The sequence below is a fragment of the Tauraco erythrolophus genome, chromosome 8 (assembly GCF_009769465.1).
Source record: "Tauraco erythrolophus isolate bTauEry1 chromosome 8, bTauEry1.pri, whole genome shotgun sequence".
Taxonomy (NCBI): domain Eukaryota; kingdom Metazoa; phylum Chordata; class Aves; order Musophagiformes; family Musophagidae; genus Tauraco; species Tauraco erythrolophus.
Genome location: NC_141472.1, coordinates 5,413,151 through 5,440,794, shown reverse-complemented (window position 1 = coordinate 5,440,794; position 27,644 = coordinate 5,413,151). Strand labels below are relative to the sequence as shown.

At 46.9% G+C, this 27,644-nt stretch overlaps 3 protein-coding genes and 1 pseudogene across 3 annotated transcripts; all 4 read left to right on the top strand.

The window, feature by feature from the left end:
* The first annotated feature begins 608 nt into the window (after nt 1-608).
* On the top strand, nt 609-1,490 carry LOC104371567 (UDP-glucuronosyltransferase 1A1). The gene has a single exon (XM_086615968.1). The coding sequence runs from the start codon at nt 609-611 to the stop codon at nt 1,488-1,490; it is 882 nt and encodes a 293-aa protein (XP_086472094.1).
* Nucleotides 1,491-2,408: 918 nt separating this feature from the next.
* LOC104371595 (UDP-glucuronosyltransferase 1A1) lies at nt 2,409-4,441 on the top strand. Its single transcript, XM_086615845.1, is given in 3 exon segments — nt 2,409-3,023; nt 3,025-3,270; nt 3,848-4,441. Coding segments are annotated over 3 exon segments (1,455 nt in total).
* Nucleotides 4,442-5,360: 919 nt separating this feature from the next.
* LOC147528291 (UDP-glucuronosyltransferase 1A1 pseudogene) lies at nt 5,361-6,245 on the top strand (annotated as a pseudogene).
* Nucleotides 6,246-13,028: 6,783 nt separating this feature from the next.
* Nucleotides 13,029-18,636, top strand: LOC104376654 (UDP-glucuronosyltransferase 1A1). The gene is made up of 5 exons (XM_009983267.2): nt 13,029-13,880; nt 15,972-16,103; nt 16,370-16,457; nt 17,420-17,639; nt 18,339-18,636. The coding sequence occupies exons 1-5, from the start codon at nt 13,029-13,031 to the stop codon at nt 18,634-18,636; spliced, it is 1,590 nt and encodes a 529-aa protein (XP_009981569.1).
* Nucleotides 18,637-27,644: the final 9,008 nt, after the last annotated feature.

Sequence of the window (27,644 nt, the reverse complement as noted above, 5' to 3'; positions counted from 1 at the left end):
ACGTACAATCCACACAACTGTGCAAGTGGTTGTAGCAGGGTCTGGCATTCACAGAGAAATGCGCGCCAGGCCTCTGTCCTGGCACACCTTTGCTGCCTTACCACTTCTTGCTTTGAGAAGGAATTTGTCTGCTTCTTCACCTGGGTATTTCCACAGCTGGAATCAGCAGGAATGTCGCAGGCTGTGGACTCTCAGGCTAAGAAGCACTGTCTCTGATAACAGGCAGGCCTCAGAAGATTTCATCTTGGAGATGACTATGTGAGATCTGAGAACCAAATCCATCTCAAGGAGCCTGAGGCGGCTGTGGTGGCTTGGCAGATGCTGCTTAAAGGCAGTAGAGCTGCCAAAGTTTTTCTAGTAGAAACAGGCAGGGCTTACCTGGTGCAACCATCACATTTACCTCCTGCCCAGGTAGACTGATGAACTCTATTGCTCCTTGTTCAGCCTTTTATGAGTTAAATGATTAAACATTGACCACACAGCAAATACTCTGAAGGATCAAAAGTTCGGGTGTCGCACAGATTGCTTAAAAGTGCAGAGCTGGTGCTGCTGCTTCAGTGCCACCGGGGGTTTTCTTTCTGGGCAGCACTCACCAGATTCCTGCAGAAATGGCCTCGCTGCTCACTCCTCATCAGCAAGTCACGGCGACCCTGGTTCTGCTCCTGTCTGCTCTCGGATTGGCTGCTGCTGGGAAGCTGCTGGTGGTGCCGTCGGATGGGAGTCCTTGGTTCAGCACGCGGGAAATATTGGATGGTCTCAGGCAGAAGGGACATGAAATAGTTGTCGTTGCACCTGAATACGGTTTACACATAAAGCCGTCAGAGAATTTTGTTATGAAATTGTACCCAGTCCCTTACACACAGGAAGAGATGGATGAAATTTTCGAGACATTTTTACAAGTCCTAGTTGAAGAAGGATCTTTTCTGGGAAGATTTTTTAAAGTATACCAGAGTATGAAAAACCTCTCTGATTTGGCACTCTCCAGCTGTGCACACTTATTGCACAACAAAGAGCTTATCAGATATCTTGAGGAGAGCAAGTTTGATGCTGTCTTTACAGAACCTGTACTACCTTGTGGGCAGATACTTGCTGAGCATCTTTCACTCCCATCTGTGTTTTTTGCACGAGGAGCACCATGTGGTTTAGAATTTGAAGGCACTCAGTGTCCCAATCCCCTTTCTTATGTCCCCACGGGATTTACAGACCATACAGACCACATGAACTTTCTCCAGCGGGTGAAGAACATAATCTATGACATCCCAAATTATTTTCTCTGTGATTCTATCCTTCAACCATATGCAAAACTGGCTTCTGAGTTCCTGCAGCGGGATGTGACTGTGATGGATCTCTTTCGCCAGGCTTCCGTTTGGCTCATGAGGTTAGATTTTGTGTTAGATTACCCAAGACCTTTGATGCCCAATATGATTTTTGTTGGAGGAGTAAACTGTGCTCACAAGAAGCTACCTCAGGTGGGTCATGCTCTGTTTTAAACTCTTGCTCTGATAGACTTCTGTGTTCAAAAGGGTGGGATTTTGGATTGCAGATAGGAATCAAGTTCCCGTATAGGGTAAGTTAGGCAAATACTCATAAAATAAATTATTTTTCTCTCACTTTCTTCCTCACTTTCCATTTTCAGCATAGGCATCTCTACATTTCATTTCTAAAGTATGCTCAGTTGATGCCTTTTTCATTGTGGTTAGTTGAAAGTATTCAGTGCAGCATTGAGTGACTTGGTGCTCTCTCCCTTCCTGAGTGCTGGATGAGCAGCACAGCCCGAGGGGCTGTCACAGCCTTGCAGTTACGTACAATCCACACAACGGTGCAAGTGGTTGTAGCAGGGTCTGGCATTCACAGAGAAATGCGTGCCAGGCCTCTGTCCTGGCACACCTTTGCTGCCTTACCACTTCTTGCTTTGAGAAGGAATTTGTCTGCTTCTTCACCTGGGTATTTGCACAGCTGGAATCAGCAGGAATGTCGCAGGCTGTGGACTCTCAGGCTAAGAAGCACTGTCTCTGATGACAGGCAGGCCTCAGAAGATTTCACCTTGGAGATGGCTATGTGAGATCTGAGATTCAAGTCCATCTCAAGGAGCCTGAGGGGGCCGTGGTGGCTTGGCAGATGCTGCTTAAAGGCAGTAGAGCTGCCAAAGCTTTTCTAGTAGAAACAGGCAGGGCTTATCTGGTGCAACCATCACATTTACCTCCTGCCCAGGTAGACTGATGAATTCTATTGCTCCTTGTTCAGCCTTTTATCAGTTAAATGATTAAACATTGACCACACAGCAAATACTCTGAAGGATCAAAAGTTCAGGTGTAGCACAGATTGCTTAAAAGTGCAGAGCTGGTGCTGGTGCTTCAGTGCCACTGGGGGTTTTCTTTCTGGGCAGCACTCACCAGATTCCTGCAGAAATGGCCTCGCTGCTCACTCCTTATCCGCAAGTCACAGCGACCCTGGTTCTGCTCCTGTCTGTGCTCGGTTTGGCTGCTGCTGGGAAGCTGCTGGTGGTGCCGCTGGATGGGAGTCATTGGCTCAGCATGCGGGAGGTGTTGGACAGTCTCAGGCAGAAGGGACATGAAATCGTCGTCGTTGCACCTGAAGTCAGTATGCACATAAAGCCAACGAAGAATTTTGTTATGAAAATGTTCCCAGTCCCTTTCACACAGGAAGAGATGGATGAACATTTCAAAGAATTTTCACATGAGGTACTTCAAGGAGGATCTTTTTTGGAAAGAGTTGTTAGAAAGTATCAACGGTTAAAACAATCCACTGCGATGTTCCTGTCTACCTGTGCACACTTACTGCACAACAAAGAGCTCGTCAGGTATCTTGAGGAGAGCAAGTTTGATGCGGTGTTCACAGATCCAATACTACCTTGTGGGCAGATACTTGCTGAGCATCTTTCACTCCCTTCCGTGGTTTTTGTGCAGCAAATACCATGTGGTATAGAATTTGAAGCCACTCAGTGTCCCCATCCCCCTTCTTATGTCCCTAGGCTATTTACAGACTATACAGACCACATGAACTTTTTTCCAGCGGGCAAACAACTTAATCGTGGACATGTTAAATTATTTTCTCTGTGAGTTTGTTTTTCAACCATACACAAAACTGGCTTCTGAGTTCCTTCAGCGGGATGTGACGGTGCTCGACGTCTTACGCAAGGCTTCCATATGGCTCCTGAAGATAGACTTTGTTTTACACTATCCGAGACCATTGATGCCCAACATGATTATGGTTAGTGGAGTAAACTGTGCTTACAAGAAGCTAACTCAGGTGGGTCGTACTGTTTTTTCTTGACATTTTTGCAGGCTTTCATGTTGTCTGAAAAGTTGTAACACAGGTTTTGTTAGAAAAGGTCTCTTTCTTTGGGTGCTAGTAGATAGATTTCAAACTGCTTTTGCTTTGCCAGTACTCGTTTCAGTGAAGCCATCCAAATACCACAATATAAAGATGGACAAAGTGTTGTATGTGGAGTTAGCTCTGAGAAACTCCCCATTGGTCACGTCCCTCTACTCGACGCCAGCTTTGACATTAGAGCAGGTTGTTCAGCACCTCTTCAGTCAGGGCTATTGATGTGGTGCAAGGCAGACTTTGATTTGAGGAGACCTTTGCTCATCCTGTGGTCCAACTTGCCCTTGCTGAGTTCCTCTACATTCCTGTGTTTTTTCTTACAAGAAGGATTCTCTATGTTTTGAATTGTCATACACTCATACTTTTGTTTAGGTGCTGGGGTTTTGGTAGCATGGGAAGTGCTGCAGAAATGGCCCCTGTAAGTAGCTGTGAAAAGCTCCCCTGGCTCCAAACCTGGTTGGAGTGGCCTCTGGCCAGGTTGGATCCCCCATCTCCTCAGGCTAGGGCCGAGCCTCTCGCCATACAAAATCCCCATTGTTTTAAAGTATACCAGAGTATGAAAAACCTCTCTGATTTGGTACTCTCCAGCTGTACACACTTACTGCACAACACAGAGCTTATCAGATATCTTGAGGAGAGCAAGTTTGATACTGTCTTTACAGAACCTGTACTACCTTGTGGGCAGATACTTGCTGAGCATCTTTCAGTGCCTTCCGTCTTTTTTGCACGAGGAGCACCATGTGGTTTAGAATTCGAAGGCACTCAGTGTCCCAATCCCCTTTCTTATGTCCCCACGGGATTTACAGACCATACAGACCACATGAACTTTCTCCAGCGGGTGAAGAACATAATCTTTGACATCCCAAATTATTTTCTCTGTGATTCTATCCTTCAACCATATGCAAAACTGGCTTCTGAGTTCCTGCAGCGGGATGTGACTGTGATGGATCTCTTTCGCCAGGCTTCCGTTTGGCTCATGAGGTTAGATTTTGTGTTAGATTATCCAAGACCTTTGATGCCCAATATGATTTTCGTTGGAGGAGTAAACTGTGCTCACAAGAAGCTACCTCAGGTGGGTCATGCTCTGTTTTAAACTCTTGCTCTGATAGACTTCTGTGTTCAAAAGGGTGGGATTTTGTATTGCAGATAGGAATCAAGTTCCCGTTTAGGGTAAGTTAGGCAAATACTCATAAAATAAATTATTATTCTCTCACTTTCTTCCTCACTTTCCATTTTCAGCGTAGGCATCTTTACCTTTTCATTTATAAAGTATGCTCTGTTGATGCCTTTTTCATTGTGGTTACTTGAAGGTATTCAGTGCAGCATTGAGTGACTTGGTGCTCTCTCCCTTCCTGAGTGCTGGATGAGCAGCACAGCCCGAGGGGCTGTCACAGCCTTGCAGTTACGTACAATCCACACAAATGTGCAAGTGATGGTAGGAGGGTCTGGCATTCACAGAGAAATGCGTGCCAGGCCTCTGTCCTGGCACACCTTTGCTGCCTTACCACTTCTTGCTTTGAGAAGGAATTTGTCTGCTCCTTCACCTGGGTATTTCCACAGCTGGAATCAGCAGGAATGTTGCAGGCTGTGGACTCTCAGGCTAAGAAGCACTGTCTCTGATGACAGGCAGGCCTCAGAAGATTTCACCTTGGAGATGGCTATGTGAGATCTGAGAACCAAATCCATCTCAAGGAGCCTGTGGAGACTGTGGTGGCTTGGCAGATGCTGCTCACAGGCAGTAGAGCTGCCAAAGCTTTTCTAGTAGAAACAGGCAGGGCTTATCTGGTGCAACCATCACATTTACCTTCTGCCTAGATAGACTGCTGAACTCTATTGCTCCTTGTTCAGCCTTTTATCAGTTAAATGATTAAACATTGACCACACAGGAAATACTCTGAAGGATCAAAAGTTTGGGTGTAGCACGGATTGCTTAAAAGTGCAGAGCTGGTGCTGGTGCTTCAGTGCCACCGGGGGTTTTCTTTCTGGGCAGCACTCACCAGATTCCTACAAAAATGGCCTCGCCGCTCACTGCTTATCCGCAAGTCATGGCGACCCTGGTTCTGCTCCTGTCTGTGCTCGGTTTGGCTGCTGCTGGGAAGCTGCTGGTGGTGCCACAGGATGGGAGTCATTGGCTCAGCATGCGGGAGGTGTTGGACAGTCTCAAGCAGAAGGGACATGAAATCGTCGTCGTTGCACCTGAAGTCAGTATGCACATAAAGCCAACGAAGAATTTTGTTATGAAAATGTTCCCAGTCCCTTTCACACAGGAAGAGATGGATGAACAGTTGAAAGCATTTTCACATGAGGTACTTCAAGGAGGATCTTTTTTGGAAAGAGTAGTTAGAAAGTATCAACGGTTAAAAAAATCTGGTGAGATGTTCTTGTCTACCTGTGCACACTTACTGCACAACAAAGAGCTCATCGGATATCTTGAGGAGAGCAAGTTTGATGCGGTGTTCACAGATCCAATACTACCTTGTGGGCAGATACTTGCTGAGCATCTTTCACTCCCTTCCGTCGTTTTTGTGCAGCAAATACCATGTGGTATAGAATTTGAAGCCACTCAGTGTCCCCATCCCCCTTCTTATGTCCCCAGGCTATTTACAGACTATACAGACCACATGAACTTTTTCCAGCGGGCAAACAACTTAATCGTGGACATGTTAAATTATTTTCTCTGTGAGTTTGTTTTTCAACCATACACAAAACTGGCTTCTGAGTTCCTTCAGCGGGATGTGACGGTGCTCGACCTCTTACGCAAGGCTTCCATTTGGCTCCTGAAGATAGACTTTGTTTTACACTATCCGAGACCATTGATGCCCAACATGATTACGGTTAGTGGAGTAAACTGTGCTTACAAGAAGCTAACTCAGGTGGGTCGTACTGTTTTTTCTTGACATTTTTGCAGGCTTTCATGTTGTCTGAAAAGTTGTAACACAGGTTTTGTTAGAAAAGGTCTCTTTCTTTGGGTGCTAGTAGAAAGATTTCAAACTGCTTTTGCTTTGCCAGTACTTGTTTCAGTGAAGCCATCCAAATACCACAATATAAAGATGGACAAAGTGTTGTATGTGGAGTTAGCTCTGAGAACTCCCCATTGGTCACGTCCCTCTACTCGACGCCAGCTTTGACATTAGAGCAGGTTGTTCAGCACCTCTTCAGTCAGGGCTATTGATGTGGTGCAAGGCAGACTTTGATTTGAGGAGACCTTTGCTCATCCTGTGGTCCAACTTGCCCTTGCTGAGTTCCTCTACATTCCTGTGTTTTTTCTTACAAGAAGGATTCTCTATGTTTTGAATTGCCATACACTCATACTTTTGTTTAGGTGCTGGGTTTAGGTGCTGGGGTTTTGGTAGCATGGGAAGTGCTGCAGAAATGGCCCCTGTAAGTAGCTGTGAAAAGCTCCCCTGGCTCCAAACCTGGTTGGAGTGGCCTCTGGCCAGGTTGGATCCCCCATCTCCTCAGGCTAGGGCCAAGCCAATCAGTGCCTCTGCGAATGCCATATTTAAGACGGGGAAAAAGGAGCCCAAACTGGGGCTGGACCTACACTGCAGAGAGGAGGGCAGTGGTCTATAGACAGAGATCTATAAAAATCTTGAAAAGTGTAGCAAAGGTGAAAGGGGAACTGATCGGCAGCTTCTCCCAGTAGTTGACCTATGACTAACACTGAAATGAGGCGGCAGCAAGCTTAAAGCAAACAAAAGGCAGTACTTTTTCACGCCATGCACACACACACACACACACACACACAAAAAGCACCTCTCAACACCAGCAGATTTTTTTTTTATAGATAAAACCTATGAATTTAAAAAGGATTTGGGTCGTTAATAAGAGATACGTTCTGACTGCCAGGATTTGTAGAATTACAAAAGACGTAATAATGGGTTCCCCTAACTGGAGATATTCACCACACCTTTTCCAACGTACAACCTTGGCACTCAACTCTGTATTTTAGCTTTACTTTCTCCTGATAGATATCTCTTTTCACCTTTGTCTTTGGAACAGGCTGAACTTGCCCTTCCCCTAGTGGACTTCAGTCTCTGGACTCATATAGACATGAAATGATGTTCACATGTTGCTCATAATCCAGTGACACAACTTTTAAACTCTTATGAACGTGCCATTAGCCTTAAGGGGTTTTGGCTGGTTGGGTTTTTTTACCTCTTTAATGTTGTTTTATAGCATTATGTATTAATGTTGCGCAGATAATGTATGTTTGGCTGAAATGTTAGCACAATTTCAAGACTACGTGGAAGTGACTATACATAAAAAATGGGATTTATGTTAGCATGGGGTAACAGTACAGCTGCCACTCTGCATTAACTACCTGCGCACTGTCATCTTAGGGCATGTGTAACGCTGCATCGCCGTGGTAGGTGAGATCTTTTCCTCTTCATCGCTGAAATGTGAAAGTGCACACACAAGTACTGCAGCTAACTCTCTGGCACACGAGAATACCTTCTGTCCACATCCTTTCATTTTTGGTCATTTAATATCACCTCACTGTAGCTAGAAAGTTCTGCTTAAATGGGCTGCAGAATGGGGCTATATTGATGTCTGAAACTCCTTCTGCTTTTAATGCAGTTTCCTTAGATGTTACAGTTCTTCTTGCTGCCTAGGGAATGGCTTATGAGAACCACTTTTTTTAACATGCCATATGGAGAACCTCCCATCAAAAGAAACTTTTTAGGACATACTTAGTATTAGCCTTGGAATGTGCTTATCACACCCAGGTACCTTTGGCGAAGGTAGACATTTCATGAAACACATTTCCCATCACTCTTACCTGCTCCAAGTGAACTCTTCCAGGCTGCTGCACAGCATGAAGAAAATGTTCAGAGCTCCCTCCGATCAGGTGTGCTTGACTGGGGATCTAAACCAGTCTCTTTTCTCCAGCCAGCAATTGCTCTTGTTCAGCTACCGTTCCTGTATCTTATTTTGCTTTTGTAAACTTGCACACATCTGGTATCCGCCTTTTCCCTTTCCATGAAATATGCCTTAATGGCAGATGAGATCTGCTTCATCAGGCACTTCTTTTAAGCACAGACTGCACATATCTGCCTTTTCTGGGTTTATCTTGAAAGTTTTCATGTGCCTGTGCATGTTCTCCGTATCTAAGGATGTTGTGTTGTTTATAGGATCCTGTTTCATTCACCCATCTACCCACTGGTTTTCCATTGCATCATTTGCTGCAGCTTCAACCCAGGTTCTCAAGAATAGTTAGGTACTTAAATCTCATTCAAGCCAATCTGATTTGGATATTTAAACAAGTCCTTGGAGTGAGACAGTCTTCCACATCAGACCACATTAGCCATGCTGTTATACAACCGAACTTTCAAAACCTCCGAGGTAAAAAGCCTTTTCCAAATGTTCAGTCTGAATCTCTCAATCTGCCATTTGTAGCCCTTATTATGCTATTTACTGCTACCCAGAAAAGTTTGGCTCCGTCATAATTGTTACTCCCCACTGAGTAGCTGTAGGCTGTGGTCGTGTGCTAGAAAGAACAAGACTTCCAACATGGTTTGGGGTTCTTTGTGCCTTAAAAATCTTATCCTAGCACATGCAGAAGCAGCTCAGAAACTCTATTCTCCCTTTCTTCTGGTAAGCACAGGACACAGGTGTGGACTTTCCATTGGTTCATACCACAGCCAAGACTTATTAACTTCTTTTGGAAAAGTAGCTATTATTATTACTAAAAACTTTCAAAAACATTTGGCCCATAACCTCTCGCCTATAAACTCTTATGGCCCCTCTTGAGCAAGGACCACATATTCTGCTGCATCACTGCTTTCAAAAAGACGTTTGTCCTCGAGCCGCTCACCTGTGAACTGTTATGACCCCTCTTGAGCAAGAACTGCATATTCTGCTCCATCATAGGTTATCTAAAAAGGTGTTTGGTTAATATGTTACCCGAACTTTGGTGACACCACTGCTTGGTGTGTCAGCTCTTGCTTGCCATGGAGAACATCCTGTGTGAACTCCAGGTATCTTTCTGAGCAAAGGTGTAAGAGAGAAAGTTGGAGGTTTAGGTCTTTCATGTCAATAGTGCAACAGGCTTCTTGTATTATAAGCTCTCTAGAGAAGCTCAGTGGCCATGAAAGTTGGGAAGCAGTACTCCTGACTTTAATCTGGCACAGGACAGTCAAGTGCACAGTGACTCACTTCAAACAATGCTGATCCGGAAAAATCCCTTCAGAAAGGACTGCTACCTCTGCTAATCAAAGACCCTGATAATTGTTCTGAATCATTTAAGACAACATAAATGCATGGAAATGCTCCTTGCTTTAGATCCCTTGATAGCACTCTTATCAATGCTTTTATCACTGTATAAAATGTGATCTTTGAACTCCAACAACCTGTCTTAGCAAACATTTCTTAGAGGTAAAGGTTAAAGGCTCAAGTTATAAATGATGTACAAGCCTTCTTTGCTTTCATATGCTGCTCAGAAGCAGCAGTTAATTTCTTTTCCTACCAACAACCCCATGACAGTTATGTGGAGGTACCAGATATATGCTGGGCTTGTTTTTTTCTTTCTTTCTGGAGTCTGACAGAAGGTGGGAAGCTCTTGGTTGTGCCTCAAGATGGAAGTCACTGGCTAAGCATGCGTATGGTTCTGGAGAAACTCAGGGAGAGGGGGCACGAAATCATTGCAGTGATTCCTGAAGCCACTTTGCTCATGAAAAGCTCACAATCTTTCACCATCAGAACATATTCTGTGCCTTACACACAGGAGTTTGTGGATAGATACTACAATTCCATCGGTGAAAAAATTTTTAATAACGCTCCCTTTCTAGAAAAATATACAAGTTTACTCAGCAATATGTCAGAAATGACCAATATGTTCTCTTCCACTTGTCGGCGTCTCTTATATGATGAAGAACTAATGAAGTACCTCCAAGACAGCAAATTTGATGCCATCATGATGGATCCTGTGTTGCCCTGCGGACCAATTGTTGCTGAGTATCTCTGTCTCCCTTCAGTGTACTTCATGCGTGGTCTTCCATGTACCTTAGACTACAAAGCCACCCAGTGTCCTAGTCCTTTTTCTTATGTGCCGAAGACTTTCTCATCCAGTTCAGACCATATGACATTTACAGAGCGTGTGAAGAACTTCCTGATTGGGTCTTCAGAGCATTTGCTTTGCTATTTGTTTTATTTACAATATCAGAACTTAGCTTCTGAGTTTCTTCACAGAGAAGTAACAGTACTGGAACTATTTAGCAAAGCATCCATTTGGCTGATGAGATATGACTTTGTTTTTGAGTATCCGCGCCCAATAATGCCAAACATGGTCTATATTGGAGGCATCAACTGTGAGCAGAAGAAGCCATTATCAAAGGTTTGTCATTGTTTACACTGAGGGTATTACAGCATTTATTAGTGATTATTTAAGACTTGCTTTTTTAAGTGCTTCCTATAGTAGTATTTGTGCTTGAGCCAATATGCGATCGAATACCAGGATGTGGTTAGTAGGTCCAGAGAGGTTCTCCTCCCCCTCTACTCTGCCCTGGTGAGGCCACATCTGGAATATTGTGTCCAGTTCTGGGCCCCTCAGTTCAAGAAGGACAAGGAACTGCTTGAGACAGTCCAGAGCAGGGCCACAAAGATGATGAAGGGAGTGGAGCATCTCCCTTATGAGGAAAGGCTGAGGGAGCTGGGTCTCTTTAGCTTGGAGAAGAGGAGACTGAGGGGGGACCTCATTAATGTTTATAAATGTGTAAAGGGTGACTGCCATGAGGATGGAGCCAGGCTCTTCTCAGTGGCATCCAATGACAGGATAAGGGGAAATGGATATAAGCTGGAACATAGGAGGTTCTGCTTAAACATGAGGAAGAACTTCTTCCCAGTAAGGGTTACAGAAGACTGGAAGCCCAGAGAGGTTGTGGAGTCTCCTCTGGAGATGTTCAAAACCCGCCTGGACGCGTTCTTGTGTGATCTAATCCAGGTGGTCCTACTCCGGCAGGGGGATTGGACTAGATGATCCTTTGAGGTCCCTTCCAGTCCCTAACATTCTGTGATGGCAAGATTTGGAAGTGGGAATCCCAGGTGAGAGATGATCATAAGACTTGCACTGCAAGCAGCTGAAGGGTTTCCCTCCAGGACAGCTTACACAGCTACGTACCTGCCTAACTATAGCTCAGCTTCTTGTAAGCACAACGCTATAATATTAGATTATCATGGCTTGTATGCTATATCTAGATAAATGACAAAATAATTCTAGGTCGTACTGTTGCTCACCAGCCTGGGCTGCGGCACCAAGGACGCTGTTGCATCTTCCGCAGCCAGGAGGAAATGGCCTGCCTCTTGTAGGCAGGATCGGTACCTTGAGTTGACTAGTTAATTAGTTCATTATATTCAACTCAATCCAGCTGGCTAATAATGCTAATAATGATCTGATGCCATATCGTATGATTTAATATCCTTGACAGTCGTGGAATACTGATTGATCGCAGGAGGCTTGACTGGATTAAAACCAGAAAGATGGAACTAACTCTGCGTATATACCCAGGCACTTACCGGGATCGATAATGCAGCTGAATACCCCAAACCCAGGGGTATGCAGTCAAAGGTGGTAGAGGGAGCTCTTTTGCCTCTGGATTTATGTAAGAAACAATGTGAGGCAGCATATAAGAGGATGATTAGAAAAAATCAGCCTTGATAACTGCTGCACTGTAGAATCAAATCTGAAGATCAATCTTATCATAGAATCACAGAATGGTTAGAGTTGGAAGGGACCTCAAAGATCATCTATTTCCAGCCCCTCTGCCATGGGCAGGGACACCCTCCTCTACACCAGGTTGCTCACAGCCTCATCCAACCTGGCCTTGAACACTTCCAGGGATGGGGCATCTACAACTTCTCTGGGCAACCTGTTCCAGTGCCTCACCACCCTCTGAGTGAAAAATTTCTTCTTTATATCCAATCTAAATCTCCCCTCTTTCAGTTTAAATCCATTGCCCCTTGTCTTATCGCCACATGCCCTTGTAAAAAGTCCCTCTCCAGCTTTGCTGTAGGCCCCCAAGTCACCAAGCTTGTGTAATAGGCTCTGAGTGAAGAAAGCTAAACAGATCATTTCTTGCTCTTCACCTTTTTAAGGCTGACCCTACTGTCTCTCCATGCATTGAACTCCTATTGCAGTAAACAGGAGCTCTGCATGGAAAGGAATCAACCCACTGTATATCAAATCTCCGCCAATCATTGCTTCTCGTTAGGCTCCGAGAGCACAAGGTAATCCAAAGGTCCGACTTTTGTTGGAGCTTTGTGTCCAATCAGCTCAGCAGACTCAAGGCAGGGAGTTGATCATTAACTGGATGTTAGTAAGGTAGTGATTGCTCGCTCAGCTGTTCCCTCCCATTCACAATTCTGTTCAGCCTTTCGGTGCGACACGCTACCAGTTGCTTGACGCTTCTCCCTGGAGCATTGGAATCCTCTCATGTGAATTCAAACGCTCAACGTTACCTTGCAGCACCCACTTACTTAAAGCTTTCACTGTGCACCGACGACAAACTCAACCTTTACCCACAGTTAAAATTTACCCTTTTTTCTGCCCACAAACATGCAGTCTGTTAAAAATTAAACACTTACTTTAGTCGAGATTAAAGTGCAAAGTACTCTACGACTCACTCCTCATCCCTTGCAATAGTTTTGCGGCCGTTTAAAACTTTGCTGACTGCGCAAGGAAAATGGCTTCTTCGAATCCAGGATTTAATTCTCTTGCCTCCTGGGTCGTGTTTTTCCTGCTCCCGTGGACCTTTTCTGAAGGCGGAAAGCTTTTGGTTGTACCTATCGATGGCAGCCACTGGCTCAGCATGCGCCCGGTTGTGGAGCGGCTCAGACAGAGGGGACACGAAATGGTGGTGGTTGCGCCAGAGATAAACTTGCGGATAGACTCGTCGGTGCATTGCACCATGAAAACATACTCTGTGCCTTACACCAAGGCGTATGTGGAGGCAGAATTTAAAAAGCTGGGGTACAGCAGTTTCACACCTCAACCCTTCTTGGAAAAATTGTCCAAAATGGCAAATATTACAACCATGTTCTTTGAATCCTGCAAACGTCTTCTGTCTAACAAAGAGCTGATCGAATACCTGGAAGAAAGCAAATTTGATGCTGTCTTTATGGATCCTTATTTTCCATGTGGACAAATAGTGGCCGAACATCTCTCCCTACCTTCTGTGTACTTTGTACGGGGACTGCCGTGCAGCCTAGACTTCCACGCTACCCTCTGCCCAAATCCTCCTTCTTACGTTCCTAGGTTCTTCACTCGCTACACGGACCGCATGGCCTTCCTCCAGCGCGCAGGCAATCTCATAGCTAGCCTGAGCAGTTCCCTGGCTTGCAGCTTTCTTTATGCACCATATGAGCGTTTGATCAAAGAATTCCTCCATCAAGAGGCCACAGTGCTCCAGCTCTTTAGCCATGCGTCTATCTGGCTCATGAAATACGACTTTGTGTTCGAGTATCCCAGGCCCCTAATGCCTAACATGGTCTTGATTGGAGGCATAAGCTGCGCTCAGGAAAAAACATTATCACAGGTTAGTTACCTTTTTTTTCCCCTTAGTTGAGCTGTGACTGCACTGTTGGCTCTCGCCATGAGATGGAGCTCCCGGCAGGAACAAGAGGTGAGAGAGCAAAGTGGAAGTGGATAGGAAAGCACTTTGCACCTCTGCATCTCTTGTGCAATGAGGACTACCTTACTTGGCAGGAGACTTCTGGATTCCCAGATAAACATGCACAAAAAGCTGGGCTTTTTCTTTTTTTCTTTTTCCCCTCAATATTTTCTGTCTGCCTATTTCCAGTAATTTTGTTTTGTACACCTGTTTACAAGACTGGGTGCTAGCCGGGGTAATGCAGCAGATCAAATCACGCAGAGGACCGTTTCTGCAGGAATTTCAGACAGTGGCAGACCTGAATGAAATCCCTACCACCCAGTGAAGCAGCAAGAGATCTGCTTCTTTTATGTCAAATACTCTGTCCCAGGTCTGGACTGCACCTGTATTTTGCTCAAACTATGCCAGACTTCCTAAATATGGAATATCTGCCACTTTCCACTACAAAATCCTCCTCATTCTTAGTGCTTTCTCCTATTTTTCGGTGAGTATCCACTGCATGTATTTCATAAAGGTGGTGTGTAGCACCCACCAAGACGAACAGATGCTATTTTAAAAGACTACTAAAATAACCTGCATATTCCCAAAGCAGGGCTGCAAAAAGTTTCCTCATAGTAGTGGCACTTCTGAGCAGGAACACAACTTCTGACCTTGGCACACAAAAACATTTCAAGAAGAGAGTAAAGCTGATGTGACTCGTCCCACAGAAAATAAATAGGGGTAAATACGTCTTGAAATAGCTGTATGTGTTCCACTGCATCAGGAACTGCAGGAAGCAAGTCAACCACTGGCCAAAGAATTTTGTATCAAAAGCACATTTGTAATTTGGAGAGGATTTTGCATTCCCAGATGTCTGTGAGTGAACAGAACTGAACCCTGAGTTCCCAACCAGACATCTATGACGCCTTAACGGAGAGCATGTCTTCGGAGAAATCTGGCAAGACAGAACTGAGCCCTGAAATTAGAGTTACATTTCACCTTGTTTGCTCTCAGGACAGCATCAGGTCTGCTGTTCAGGGTGCAGGGATCACCAAACCTGCGATGGCTCCTTCTATTTGGGATCCAGTCTCAAGCGAAGGGCCGTGGCACTCTGGTCAGCTGCAAAAATACATAACAGAGCATAAACTAAGAGTCAGACTTGGTTATCCCCTCAGACCCTAGAGATAACATTTCAACTTCCAGACTTACAGGAACATTTAGTTCATTTTATTCCACTCGTTTAACTCTGATGCCTGCAACAATTCCCTCCAGTTTTGTCTTTCCTTCCCTGGCTTTACCAAATATTTTATTATGGCACAGGATTTTTGCTCCAGCCTTCAGCTGTTTTTCTGCTTCATCAGACACCTTTTGGTTTGGATTCCAGTGACAGATCTCCTAGTCCTTCTATTATTGAAGTCAAACAAACAAAACATTAAAAAACTGGCAGTGGTTCAATATTATCATACTCAAAGCAGACCCAATAAATCCAGATACTAGAAGTCAGAGCTATCTGCTGTCAGAACACTTTTCAAAACTCTTAACTCTCTCTTCCAGCTGCACGGTCTGAAAAGAAGAACATCAACTCTAAATGCAGAGCATCTGACTTGCAATAAATGTGAAAATAAACTGCAATGTATTCACCTGGGGATTGGTTGCCAGGAAAAGTATGATGATGAATTTATCTCCTTAATTGGTACAGCATCTTTTTTACTGCACAGAAACCCATGTCTTGGAGCAGGCAGGCTTTGCTACATGACTGTTTTAAAGTAGTTTTTTTCTCATGTCCGTACTGAATGTCGGTTCAGGCTTCAATTCTGCAAACCCTCATGCACCTCCATGACTTTGTTCGTCCATCTGTGCTTATTTCTTTTCCCCTGGGACTCACTTTCATATAGACAACTAATTTCTCTGATCATAATTTTGTTGTGTTGACTGCTGATTTTATTGCCTTTCCACAGAGTTTTGTGGGAACGTGACAGAAATTACAGCATACGACGTGGAAAGGACTTTGACTAAGGGTGTGCTTTGTGTTGGCAGGAATTTGAAGCTATTGTGAATGCCTCTGGGGAACATGGCATTGTTGTCTTCTCGCTGGGCTCCATGGTCTCCGACATTCCTATGAAGAAAGCCATAGAAATCGCCGATGCCCTGGGATCAGTCCCTCAAACGGTACGGTTTCCCTCTTCCCCTTTCAGCACAGCAATTCAACACTGTTTTCAAGTACAGTACATGATTGCCTTCAGCTTTCAGTGTGCTTGGTCCTCCCTGCTTTCCCCTGCTCCCTGGTGCCGGAAGAAACCGTCTCTCCAGCTGTTCTGCACAACCAAACAGGTTTTGTGCACTATGGATGTTTTCAGCTGTGCTTCTCAAACCCACTGAGCAGCAGCAAGAGGCCAGTTGCTGAGAACTGATGTTGTGTTTTCTTCTCTTGAAAGGTTGTGTGGCGGTACACGGGAGAGGTGCCCCCCAATCTGCCCAAGAATGTAAAGCTCGTCAAGTGGCTGCCACAGAATGATCTTCTAGGTAGGTCTGAGGTACCTTGAGTGATACAAGTGTGTTTCTTTTAATCCAGTACTGCTGTTGTAAGGCCTCATTAGCACCAGGGAGGTGATGGAGTCCCCATCCCTGGAGGTGTTTAAAAACCGTGTGGATTTGGTGTTGAGGAACATGGTTTAGGGACCCTAACAGTGCAGGGTGAATGGTTGGACTCAATGATCTTGAGGGTCTCTTCCAACCAGATGATTCTATGATCATCTGTGCTGACTCCCTGTATCGCTGTGGGTCACAGGGCTTCATTACAGCCTTTGCTGTTTGAACTGGAGCTCGTCTTTTAGAAACTTATCTGATTGCGACTTCAAAATTGCTGAATTATGAAACATCTCTGTTTGGAAAGGCATTCCAACATTTGACTACTCTTACTGTCAAAAATGGGGGTCCTCATTGAGGTCCTCGTTGAGACTAGCCAGTCTCAACATCCAGTCATGAGTTTTTGTCATATTTTTGTCTACTGGACTGAAAAGAAAATTTAAGGTCCCCAAGTGAGCATTTCCAGACAGGTCGTTGGGCTTCTCAAGTGGTAAAATTGTACGTGCTATTGCCAGGAGTGCGTTTATTGGTTAGACAACAGGGCTTGGTTGTGGGAGATCTGCAAAACCAGCAAATGGAAGACATGGTAAAAAAAATAAGCAATAGTAACATCCTTTTTAACCTCACTTGGCTCTGATTTCATCCTAAAATCTGAGAAGCTTTGGAGGATTATCCAAGACTTTCCAGAGATTACCCAAACCAAGACAGAGCTCTACAACCCAAGGTCTGTGCTGTTCTCCGCAGCCCTAAGTCTGTCCATAAGTAATAATACACATGACAGCCCAAAGTTCTTGATTTATACCTACCAGTGCCATTTTTGTGCAAGCTTTTTTCCCCAGGAATGTGCTGCTGTGACTTAATAAATCACATAACTAAGCGAGTCTGTCCTTCCTCCACAGCTCACCCTAACACTCGTGCCTTTATTACCCACGGCGGCTCACACGGTATTTACGAGGGCATATGCAATGCGGTGCCAATGGTACTGATGCCTTTATTTGGAGACCAGATGGACAACGCCAAGCGAGTGGAGTCACGGGGAGCGGGACTGACGCTGAATATACTTGAGATGACTTCACAGGACATATCCACGGCCCTGAAAGCAGTTATTAACGATAAAAAGTCAGTAATAGAAACACAGCCTTTCACCTTCTGCTGTTGTGTAACACCAGCACGCTGAACGGAATGGGCAGGTTGGGGGGCATCTCTCCCCTACATCTCTCATCTACACGCGTGGGGATGCTGAGGTGGTACAGGGAACCATGCTAGACATTCTAGGATTGCAGTCAGCATGCCCAAGGTGTTTTAAGGCATCACAGCCAAGGGGAGCTTTAAGACATACCCTCCTCTTCCTCACTCCCGTTCTCTCTTGTCACTAGAGCCTCTCAGTCCTCGGCGTCCTCTTCCCCACTGTGTCTCTGAGAAATGGCACCTTATTGCCATTGTTTCCTAACCATTCTTATAGCAATGATAATACTGCTGCTAATAATGCGTCTTGTTCTTCAGCTGGATGACTTTTCTACACCCAGTTTCACATTTCAGCCAGATACCTTCATTCTTCATCTCAGAAATTTTGCTGACAGCTCAAACTAAATTTTCTAGTTCTTTTTCTAATACTTTTTCTCCTTTATTTGACATTGACAACGGTAATTTTCTGGGCCAATAACTTTGCCATTATCCATCTCATGGGGTGGGGGGGTGGAAAACATCACCAGAGAAGCCCTCAGTGGGCCATCAGACAACTGACACTGCATCCTTTTTTTCTGGGGACTCTGCCTCAGCAGCACAAAACTGAAAACACTGAACCTCTCTTCTTTGCAGATATAAAGAGAATATCCAGCGTCTCTCAGACCTTCACCTCGACAGACCCATCCACCCCCTGGACCTGGCCGTGCACTGGGTGGAGTTCGTGATGAGACACAAGGGGGCCCCACACCTGCGACCTGCTGCTCACGACTTGAACTGGATCCAGTACCACTCCCTGGACGTCTTCGCCTTCCTCCTCGCCGTGGTGCTCCTCTCTCTCTTCATTTCTGTGAAGTGCTGTCTGTTCTGCTGCCGCAGGTGCTGCTTTAAGAAGGGAAGAACAAGAAAGCCAGCCAAATCAAAGTCCCAGTAGCAGATGAAAGCAGAGAAGGCCTCTGCTCTAGACCAGAAGATCAGAGAACACGTTAAATTTCACTAAAATAATTGCTGACTTTCAGTCAAGAAATCATAACGTTCCTTTAAACTAGCACTGTGATGGAGGTGGTTTCACCAATATAATTTTTGCCTTTAATTAAGAATCAGTTGTTGAAAATCATTTGTATAGGAGTGCTTCAGTCACTTGGGAAGATATTAGTGGAAAGCCCAAGGCTCCTGGCTTCCACATCTTGGTGTAGAGAGAACTCAGGGTGACATATTTTTTTTTAACCTCTATATGCAATGGAGATATAGAGGGATTTCGTAAGTCTTTGCTTCAAGGGCTTTAGGAGAACCGTTTGCTCTAGTGTAAGACTGTCAGGTTTACCAAGCACTTTGAGATCTTTGTATAGCTTTGAGGCAACTGTTATGCACTGACAACACCTGTCACATACATAAGCCAAGCTAGGCACACATCTTAAATGGGTTTGTGTGTGTTTACAACACCCTGAACAAAATTAAGGTTTTGGCAGGGAAGTAGTTGTAAAGCCACTGGTGTTTCACCCAAGGCATTCCCCGTCAGGCAGAATGCTGGATCTGGAGTTTACCTGTTAGGTGATGAGACTTGTGTAAGCAATGTTTATAAAACCCAACTGATTTCCTCTTTGTAAATGATGTTCAGGTAAAGACCCAAACCCCAGCCCTATAAATAAATCTCCAATACTACTAATAATGGCTCTTGTGTTTTCTGACTTGAGAGGCACGGTGCTTAATGCTTGTTGATCACTGAGCGAGAGCTGGAGAAGGGAAAGACTCAACGCCCCACCTATCGTGTGAAAGCCACCTTAATGCACAAAAGCCAGTTCTCAGCATTACTGTCTCACTGCTTGATAACTTGGTCCTTGCTGAGGTCACATCCTGAGCCTGCCACAGTCCCACTACTACATACAGAAAAAAATGAGAGAAGACTTAAACATAAGTCAATATTCAGGGCTCGAAACAGGCCGGGGCATCCCAGTACGTCATGGCAGCACAGGTGTCCTATTAAGCACCCGGTGCTGTTATTTTCTATTGCTGTTTGAAAAAACAGGTACTTTCAAGAAGACAGCCCCTCTCCTCCTCAGCCTGGCCCCGTGGCAGTGCCCAATTCCCGTGGGCATCCACGCCACTTGCAACCTGGCCAGGACCATGCTGACTGTTGCTTTTCATCCTCTGCCTTTCCCTCCCCTCCTCTGCCCCTGGTAAAGAGAAAGAAACCCTTCTTTGGGACATGAGGAGAGTCCTCACAGTGCATATGAGGGGGACTTGCTTTTAAAATGCAGCTTTTGTGGCTCCTCTTGTTCCTGAAGTGACAGCTCTGGCTGTCCCAGCTGGAGCCAGGTGACAGCAGCGCATCTGTGCTTCTGAAAATGAGACCTAGCGAGACCTTGCAGTGCCCATCACACCCCCAGCCGTGGTGGTTTCAGTCGTCTCTGAGCACGAGCTTGGCTGCCAGCAGCTGTCTGATGCAAAAAGCACTTTAAAATGTCCTCATGAAGGTGTTGTCCGAGTACTCTGCTGCAAACAGGCTCTGGATCGATCCAGTGACTCTCTCTGCACAGCCAAGACAAAACCCTCTTAATTTCAGATCAGGTGAACAGAACTTAAAAAAAAATAAATTGTGATTATAGCTGTACAGGGTTGTTGTTTTTTTCCAACTTAAAACCTCTTGTGTAGGTGGAGGAAAGACGCTGAGAGAGAGGAAGAATCAAAATGCCCATCCCATGGCTTTCATTTCCTTTTGGAAAGATCTTTAACACAGCCACAGCGAAACAGAAACCAGGTATCCTCCTCCTCTCCTTTTCCCTTTGCTCTCCTTAGCCTCGACTAGTTTGTCCTGCTCTTTATTTTCCCTTGGCTCACCGGAGAAATGAGGAGAGAGGGGCCCTGAGGGACACGTGGGGCCAGGACTGGACAACCATCACATGGTGCCCAGCAGAGGACACTCCGGTATTGCTAACAGGGAGCAAGGAAAGGCCATCCTGCCCGGCCAAGCCAGTCCAGGTGGGTCGGTGGAAGTCGGAGAGTGACTTGTTTACCCACCTGTGCTCCAGGAATACGGAGCCTGCTGCACGGAGATGCTTTTCAGAGCAAATTAGGGGCCAAACTGCATGGGACAAGCAGCGTCGGTGCAGAAGAGGGAGCCAAAAGGGCTGCAGCATCCCCACGACACAGCCTGCCCAACCCTTCTCCAGGGGAGAGTTATGCTGGGGATGCTGTCCCCCCTCACTGCCCCTTAATTGGGTGCCATACAGAGCCATGCTGCCCCTTACACAGGGGGAAAGCCCCAAGCCCCTGCTTCCCTTGCTGGGTGAAGGAGAAATTATCGGCCATGATGCGTTTCTAAGCAACAGAGCTGAAATCAGGTCACTGCCTAAAAAGGGGAAACTGAGGCAGCCCCAGTCATCACCCCTCTCCCTGAGCTGCACAGGCTCCCCATTGCCCTGGGGCTCCAGCTACTGCAGCCTGAGCTTTCCCAGCAAAACCTCCAAATATCTTGTTTTTCAACACCTGCCAAAACACAAGCAGCCAAAAGCCCTTGGCTGCACTCAGAGAAGGGAGGCACTGGCACATCCTGACTCCAGCAGCCTCTTGCCATCGCTGGGCGCTCACCTGGCACCCCCCTTTGGAGCTGCCAACGGAGAGGAGAGCTGCTGCTTTCTGCTCCCACCTGGGGACTTTTTAAGTGTTTATTTTATTCCAGCCTGGATTTTAACATCCAAGCTTGCAAGAGTAAGACCAGGGTTAAAAAAAAAAAAAAAGCAGTGGAAGCCAGTGCTGCTCCTGGCTCCTCTGGTGACCCTTGGACCCCCTGGCTGCAAAAAACGGGCGAGAACCTCTGGCTTGGGGCTGGGGGGCTCCTGGGGGACACAGCAGCCGCGGCTCTGGTGGGAAGGTGCAGTCAGCATCTCTTGCTGCTTCCCATCAGCCAGACCACGGGAAATGACAGGAATTGCTGACATTTTTCTGCAGCCACAGGGTTTCTGCAGCCTCAACCCAGCCCTTCTGTCCCCAAGGGCAACGTCGAGGTTTTTCCATTGCCACCAGAGCTCCAGGGGGCTCTTGGGCTTTTCTACCTTCCCAGCGTATGGGGCCGAGAGGATCCCCGGCCCATGGGGACACAGTGCTCAGAGGGGGACTAACCTCCTTGCAAGACAAGCTGAGAAGTTAAACATGTTCCTTGCTCAAGGGCAGAGCAAGAAAAAGCAGTGACCTGCAAACCAGCACTCCTTTCTCCTCCCCTGCACAGGGCTCCCAGGGCCAGACAGCCCCAGATGGTCCTGGTGCTGCTTCACCCCATGTGCTCTCATTTGGATGCTCACACTCAGACCTGCAATTACCGAACTGATTTTTTTTTTTTTTTTTAATCTATCTTTCGGGTAGCTTTGTGAAAAGTAAATACTGTTGCTGGCAGCCAGCCACGACTCCAGATCGGGGGGTTTCAGAGGAGCTCCCAAATTCCCTTCCAGCCTCGTTTTCCACCGTGAGAAAGCACTGAAAGATCGAGATGTGCGCGGGGTGTGTGTGTCTGCTTCCCTTAGGAGCATGGATGAGCAATGCCAACCTGCCAGGAGCAGCACCAGCCTTTCTTAAAAAAAAAAAAAAAAACAACAAACAACACAACAACCCCCCCAAAAAAAAAACAAAAACCCACAACAAAAAACATACCAACTCAAAACCACACGCATCCCCAAACGAGGCTGCTTTGGGATTGCAGGCGTGGTGGCTGCGATGGTCCAGAGCCCTGCTCTCCTCCCTGACGGCCTGGGGAGCAGCACAGGGGTGATGTCCATATGGGCAGTACCACGCAGCCCCTCAAAAGTCACGGCACGGGACAGCTGGCTCCGGTCCCCAGCAATGCCTGGAGGATGGCAGGGAGCTGGCACCAGCAAGATTGGTACTTTCAGCTGGAGCAGCCACACGGCTCTCCAATTATCACCCGCAGAGGTGTTTTTTCGAGTTATTTATAGGCGAGCGTGATGAAACCTGGGGAAAGCAATTGCCAGAGTGAACCAGGCACAAAAGGCAGGACAGCCTCTGCCTCCCCGGGCAGTAACGTGCCCTGCTGAACTTGGAGAGGGGGAAAACTGCTTCAGCTTTAGCATTTCAGTTCAGCAAGCCAGGTTAAGCCCATGTGACAGCTGGGCTTGGTCCATACCTTGGTCCATAACCCTGCTGCTGCTGGTGCTGTGGGCTACTGGGACTGAACCAGGCTTACAAGGGAAGGAGAAGACAAGATCTCCATCCACAAATGTTTCCTCACTGTCTGAGGATGCCAGTATTTCTGGGAGAGGCAATGCTGTCTCCAAGCTCATCTTTCCCAGAGTCAACTCCTGCCCTGCCTACAGCGGGTGTCACGGCTCACACTAACCATCACGAGAAAAGCTGCTGCCGTGCAATTCCGTTTTGACAGGTACCAGCAAGAGCTCCCAGCATCAATTTCCTTTCTATTAAGGATGGGTGAAAGGTTTCATTCGCCAGATCTGATTGCTCAGGATGATAAAAGCAAGTCATCAGCATGGGCTGTTCAGGCATCAGCAAATCCTAAATCCCCCCGGCCAGATATTGGCTGGCTCATCTAACGGCATGACCTCTCTTCAAAAGCCAGCCTGAACAAATGGAGCAGATTTCTTCCCTGAGATGCTACCAGCCTAGATTATCTCGGGGAGGGGGGCATGGTCTCCCCTTGGCTGGGGCAGATCCAAGCAAGCTGCATGTGTTACCAAGCGTCCCTCTCCAGCTCATTGCTCCCTCCCAGCAAGGGACCAGACCGCATCCCAGCGACTCGCTTTGTGTGGAATGAGACTTCGCAAAGCACCTGCTGGAAGCTTTAATTAACGTTCAGTGGGGGGTAATCAAGGCAGGGCAGAAACCCAAGGTTCCTTATCTTCTGGAAGCTGTTGAAGAGATAACAGTGGGGCTGTGCTTTGAGTTTTGGCCACAAAGGGTTGGTCTGAACTCCTGGGAGGGGTGGGTCCGAGATGACTTCGCATACCACGAGGGGGATGCTGCGGGATGGATTGGGTGATGGGCAGGGGAAGGAAGGGGAAATCACCACCAGCAGTGCTCCTGACATCGAGGGAGACTGTTAAACAGTAACAAAAACAACACATTCACCTCCTCAGCCAGAGGCTCCTTCCTTTGCATGTAGGACATTAGGGTTCTCCCACCCCAAATCAATCAGTCACCCCTTGCAGAATGGACTACTCAATGAGTGAAGCTTGCCCATCTTCTGGCCAGGCTCCTCTGCACACAGCCTTTGGGAAAAACACTCCCTCATATTCTGCTTCTCCCCCACTGTCCTCCCATTATAATAAAAGAGTCCCAAAGTGTAAATAGTGGCTTAGAAGTCCCCAAGTTTCACCAATGGATTAAGCCTGCTGAGCTGTGAAGAGGTGAGCCCCAGGGGATGCTTCGTGAAAGCCCGTTATCCAAAACCAGGGCTTTCGATAGGAGACGTGAGCAGGTCACACCACTGATGCATGATGGGAGTTGCATCTCCAGGGACAATAACCATTTCTGTTAATTTAGTCATCCAAGCCTAAGTTTTACGAGGAATCGAGCCCGATTAAGTTGGCTTAGGTTATTAAGGTGGGAAGGTTATAAGAGTCCAGCAGACAAGGACCTGCTGCGCCAGATGTGCCTGGGATGCTGGCAAAGCCCAGCACTCAGGGCAGAAGTCCAAGTGATGCCTCACGATCCTCAAAGGCGTTTTCTACCATGGTTCTTCACTAAGCAAACCGTCATGCCTGCACCCGGCATGGGGGATATGGCCATCGGAGAAGGGCAGAGGCAGGAGACAGCACTGGGAACGATGGCCATCTGGTGGCAAAAGAAATCTGCCAACAAGTGGAAGACCTAGAAGCAACCCTTTAACCAACTCCTCTCCTCCCAATATTCACGACTAGCTCCTAATATCGCAAGGTAAACGTGTCCTGACAGCAGATAATCCACAATGAGCATTTAATTGAGAGCTGGGAAAGAAACGTACAGCAACTGATTTTCAGCAGGGATTTCTAGAGATGGAAACAGATGCCCAGAGACCTCCAGGCTCTTTAATCACAGACTTTAGTTTTTGTTGCAAACTGCGCTGGGCATCTGGACTCTGAGCTCTGGTGAGGACAAAGCAAAAATCATGGGTACAGCAGCTTTTCTGTACAGACACCCAGATAACCCAGAGGTGACTTCTCCATCCCTTCTCCTGCTGACATATCTTCTTCAGTCACTTAGTGCTGAGCTGACCCAAGATGATCATTCAATTGTGATGGCTGAAGTAGAGGAGAAAATGGTACAAATGCATTTCCAAGGTGACCTGCGCTAAAGCAGGTTGTTCCCTGGATTGGCCCAAGGAGAAAACAGCCAGATTGTTTCCTTGAGGTTGAAATACTAGAGGGAGTCAGGCAGCAGCGAAGCAGGTTAACAGGGAACTGCCCAAAGCAGATAGCTGGTGCCCCTCTTGCCCAGACCATGCAGGAGCAAGGAGGCACATGGTGGGGCACCATCCATACCCATCCCAGGGGTGAACCTGCAGTGCAGGAGCGGACCGATAACCTCAGCAGAAGCCAACCCTTTATGCAAATAACTCAGAAATAATTCAGAAAACACCACAGCAGATCACCAGTGGGACACCAGCGGGACACCAGCTCCCACATGCTCCCTTTTTGCCTTCTCACCGGGCGTACCTGTGCTGGAGAATGGGTTTTCACCCCACGCTACATTGTCGTGAAGCTCCCAACATCAGCCACAGGTTGGTGGCACTAATGAGTTTCAGAGAGAAGGGTAAACAAGTAAGGATGGGCAGCTGAGTTAAGAGACCTCCTTAACAGCAGACACTTGCTCGCTGTTGGAAATGAGGAGAAACAAGGGGCAGGCAATGGGATACACAGCTATCCACGGGTTTTACGGAAGCAAGCCAGAGCATTGTCATCAAACCAGCAGATCCCACGCGTAATCTAACCCAGGATTGCTGTTCAAGTTTTTCTTCTCAGTTCTCGAAGCATGTGTACCTGCACAAAATGAGCAAGGAGCTGTTCCAGGAAAGCACCTGTAGGAAACATCAGAGGGCTGAGAAGCAGCATCAAGGAAAGTAGTGGCTCAACTGCATCGCCCCCCCCGCCCCCGATCACAACTTTGCTCCAGACGCACCATTCTGAAGCCCAAACGTTGACCACAACATGGCCACTCTCCAGTAACCACAGCGGGGACCACACAGCACGGTCCCAGGGCACCCGGGCTGGAGGAGTGCGCTGGTGGTATGCCCACCAACACCTTCCTGAATGCGGGGCTGAAAAACTAAATGGGTTAGATGGAAAAATACCTTGTTTGGGAAAGAAGGGACTGCTGAGATCAGGAGACAACAGGAGGAGAGCCAAGAGCTGGCTCCTGCTGCATCATCCCTGAAAGAGTCTGGGAAGAACTTGTTTGCTCATTCCCTTTGACGATGCAAAGGGATGTTCGGTATCTTCCTTAGCTCATGAGTTCCACAAAAGTTACTTTATTATTTTTTTCCTCCCACTCTCTTCACCTCCTAGGCTGGACTTTGGTTTTGCTTTGGAAATCAAGTCACGTATGCCAAGAATATGTCACATTTCTGGCCTCCTTCCATGAGCCAGATGGCCTGGTATCAGCAGGGTCTGGTACCCAGCTCCGTGCGCTCATTAGCCACCAGCATGCCCCCTCATCCTCCTGCCTCCTCATCCTCCTCGGAAGAAGGGCCTGAGCCACTCAGGACAGGAGACAGGAACACCATCCAGGCATGGATGGAGCACCGGGTGCCAGGCAAGGTCCAAGCACATCCTTGCGTGCGACCATCCTCTTCGCCACCCCCGAGACGTGCCGGTCCTGGCTCAGCAGCCCAGAGGTGCATTCGCCTGCCAGACCACAAGATGCGTCTACCGAAGATGCAATCAAACCATCGCGTCTCCTCTTCACCCTCGGAAAACAAGCCACAGCCAAATATCTGAATATTTCACTTTCATGGTTTGAAATCTGAACCGTTCGTACCGGGAGCACCACAACCATCTCAGCTAAATACAAGGATTTTTTTTTTTCTCCACTCAGACAACAGCCAGAAAAACATCTCCATGCCAAAACAAATCCTGCAACCAAATCTCTTCCCGCTTGACAAAGTTTCTTACCTAGTGCTTGGGCGTAAGCAGCACCTTGGGAGGCCAGAGAAGTTTCCAGTGGCTTTCCCCCGAAGAAGGCAGGATGGAAAGGCACAGAGGAAGGAGGATTGGATGGAGATCAGCCCCCAGAGCGCTGCTGGCTCCAGGTGTGGAAATGCGCTGCAAGAAACACGTCATTCACGTGGTGGAAAACCCACTAAAATAATCCCAAGTTGCTTTGAGATGAAGAGACAACAGCAGATAATGTCTACGCAGGAGCACTGGAATAAGTAACAGCTTTAATCGGAATATTTTTTTTTCAAAAAATTTTTTTCTTTAAAAAAAGAAAGGAAAAAAAAAAAAAGCAACATTAAACAGTTAAGTACAACAACCAGTTACTGCACGGAGGGTGGTTATGCAAAGCCCAGACAGGGTTTTGGAGAAGGGCTTGACGTTTAGTGGGCAGAAGGCATCCAAAGGACATACACCCGGTCCTGGCACGTGAGGAAGGACTGGATTTCAGACTGAGGACTGGGACAAATGAATGCAGCGGTCACCCCGCGGGTCCCGGAACGCACCAGCCGTGCTCCCGCAGGGAGGGGACGCGCCGCCGACGAGCTGAGCGCGGCGTTGTTTTAGGCTGCTGCTGAAATGTTAAGCTGGGTATACGGAGTACCTGAGGTAGATAGAAAAACCAAGGGAGAGGGTAAAAAAAAAAAAAAAAAAAAATGCTGAAATTGTTCAGGGACATCCCTGAAACACAGGAGGCTCAAAATCCTGCCCTTGCCTGCTGCTGGCACCCTCGGGATCCCCAGCGCAGCCGTGCCGCAGAGCCCCGGACCCTGCACAGGATCAACCT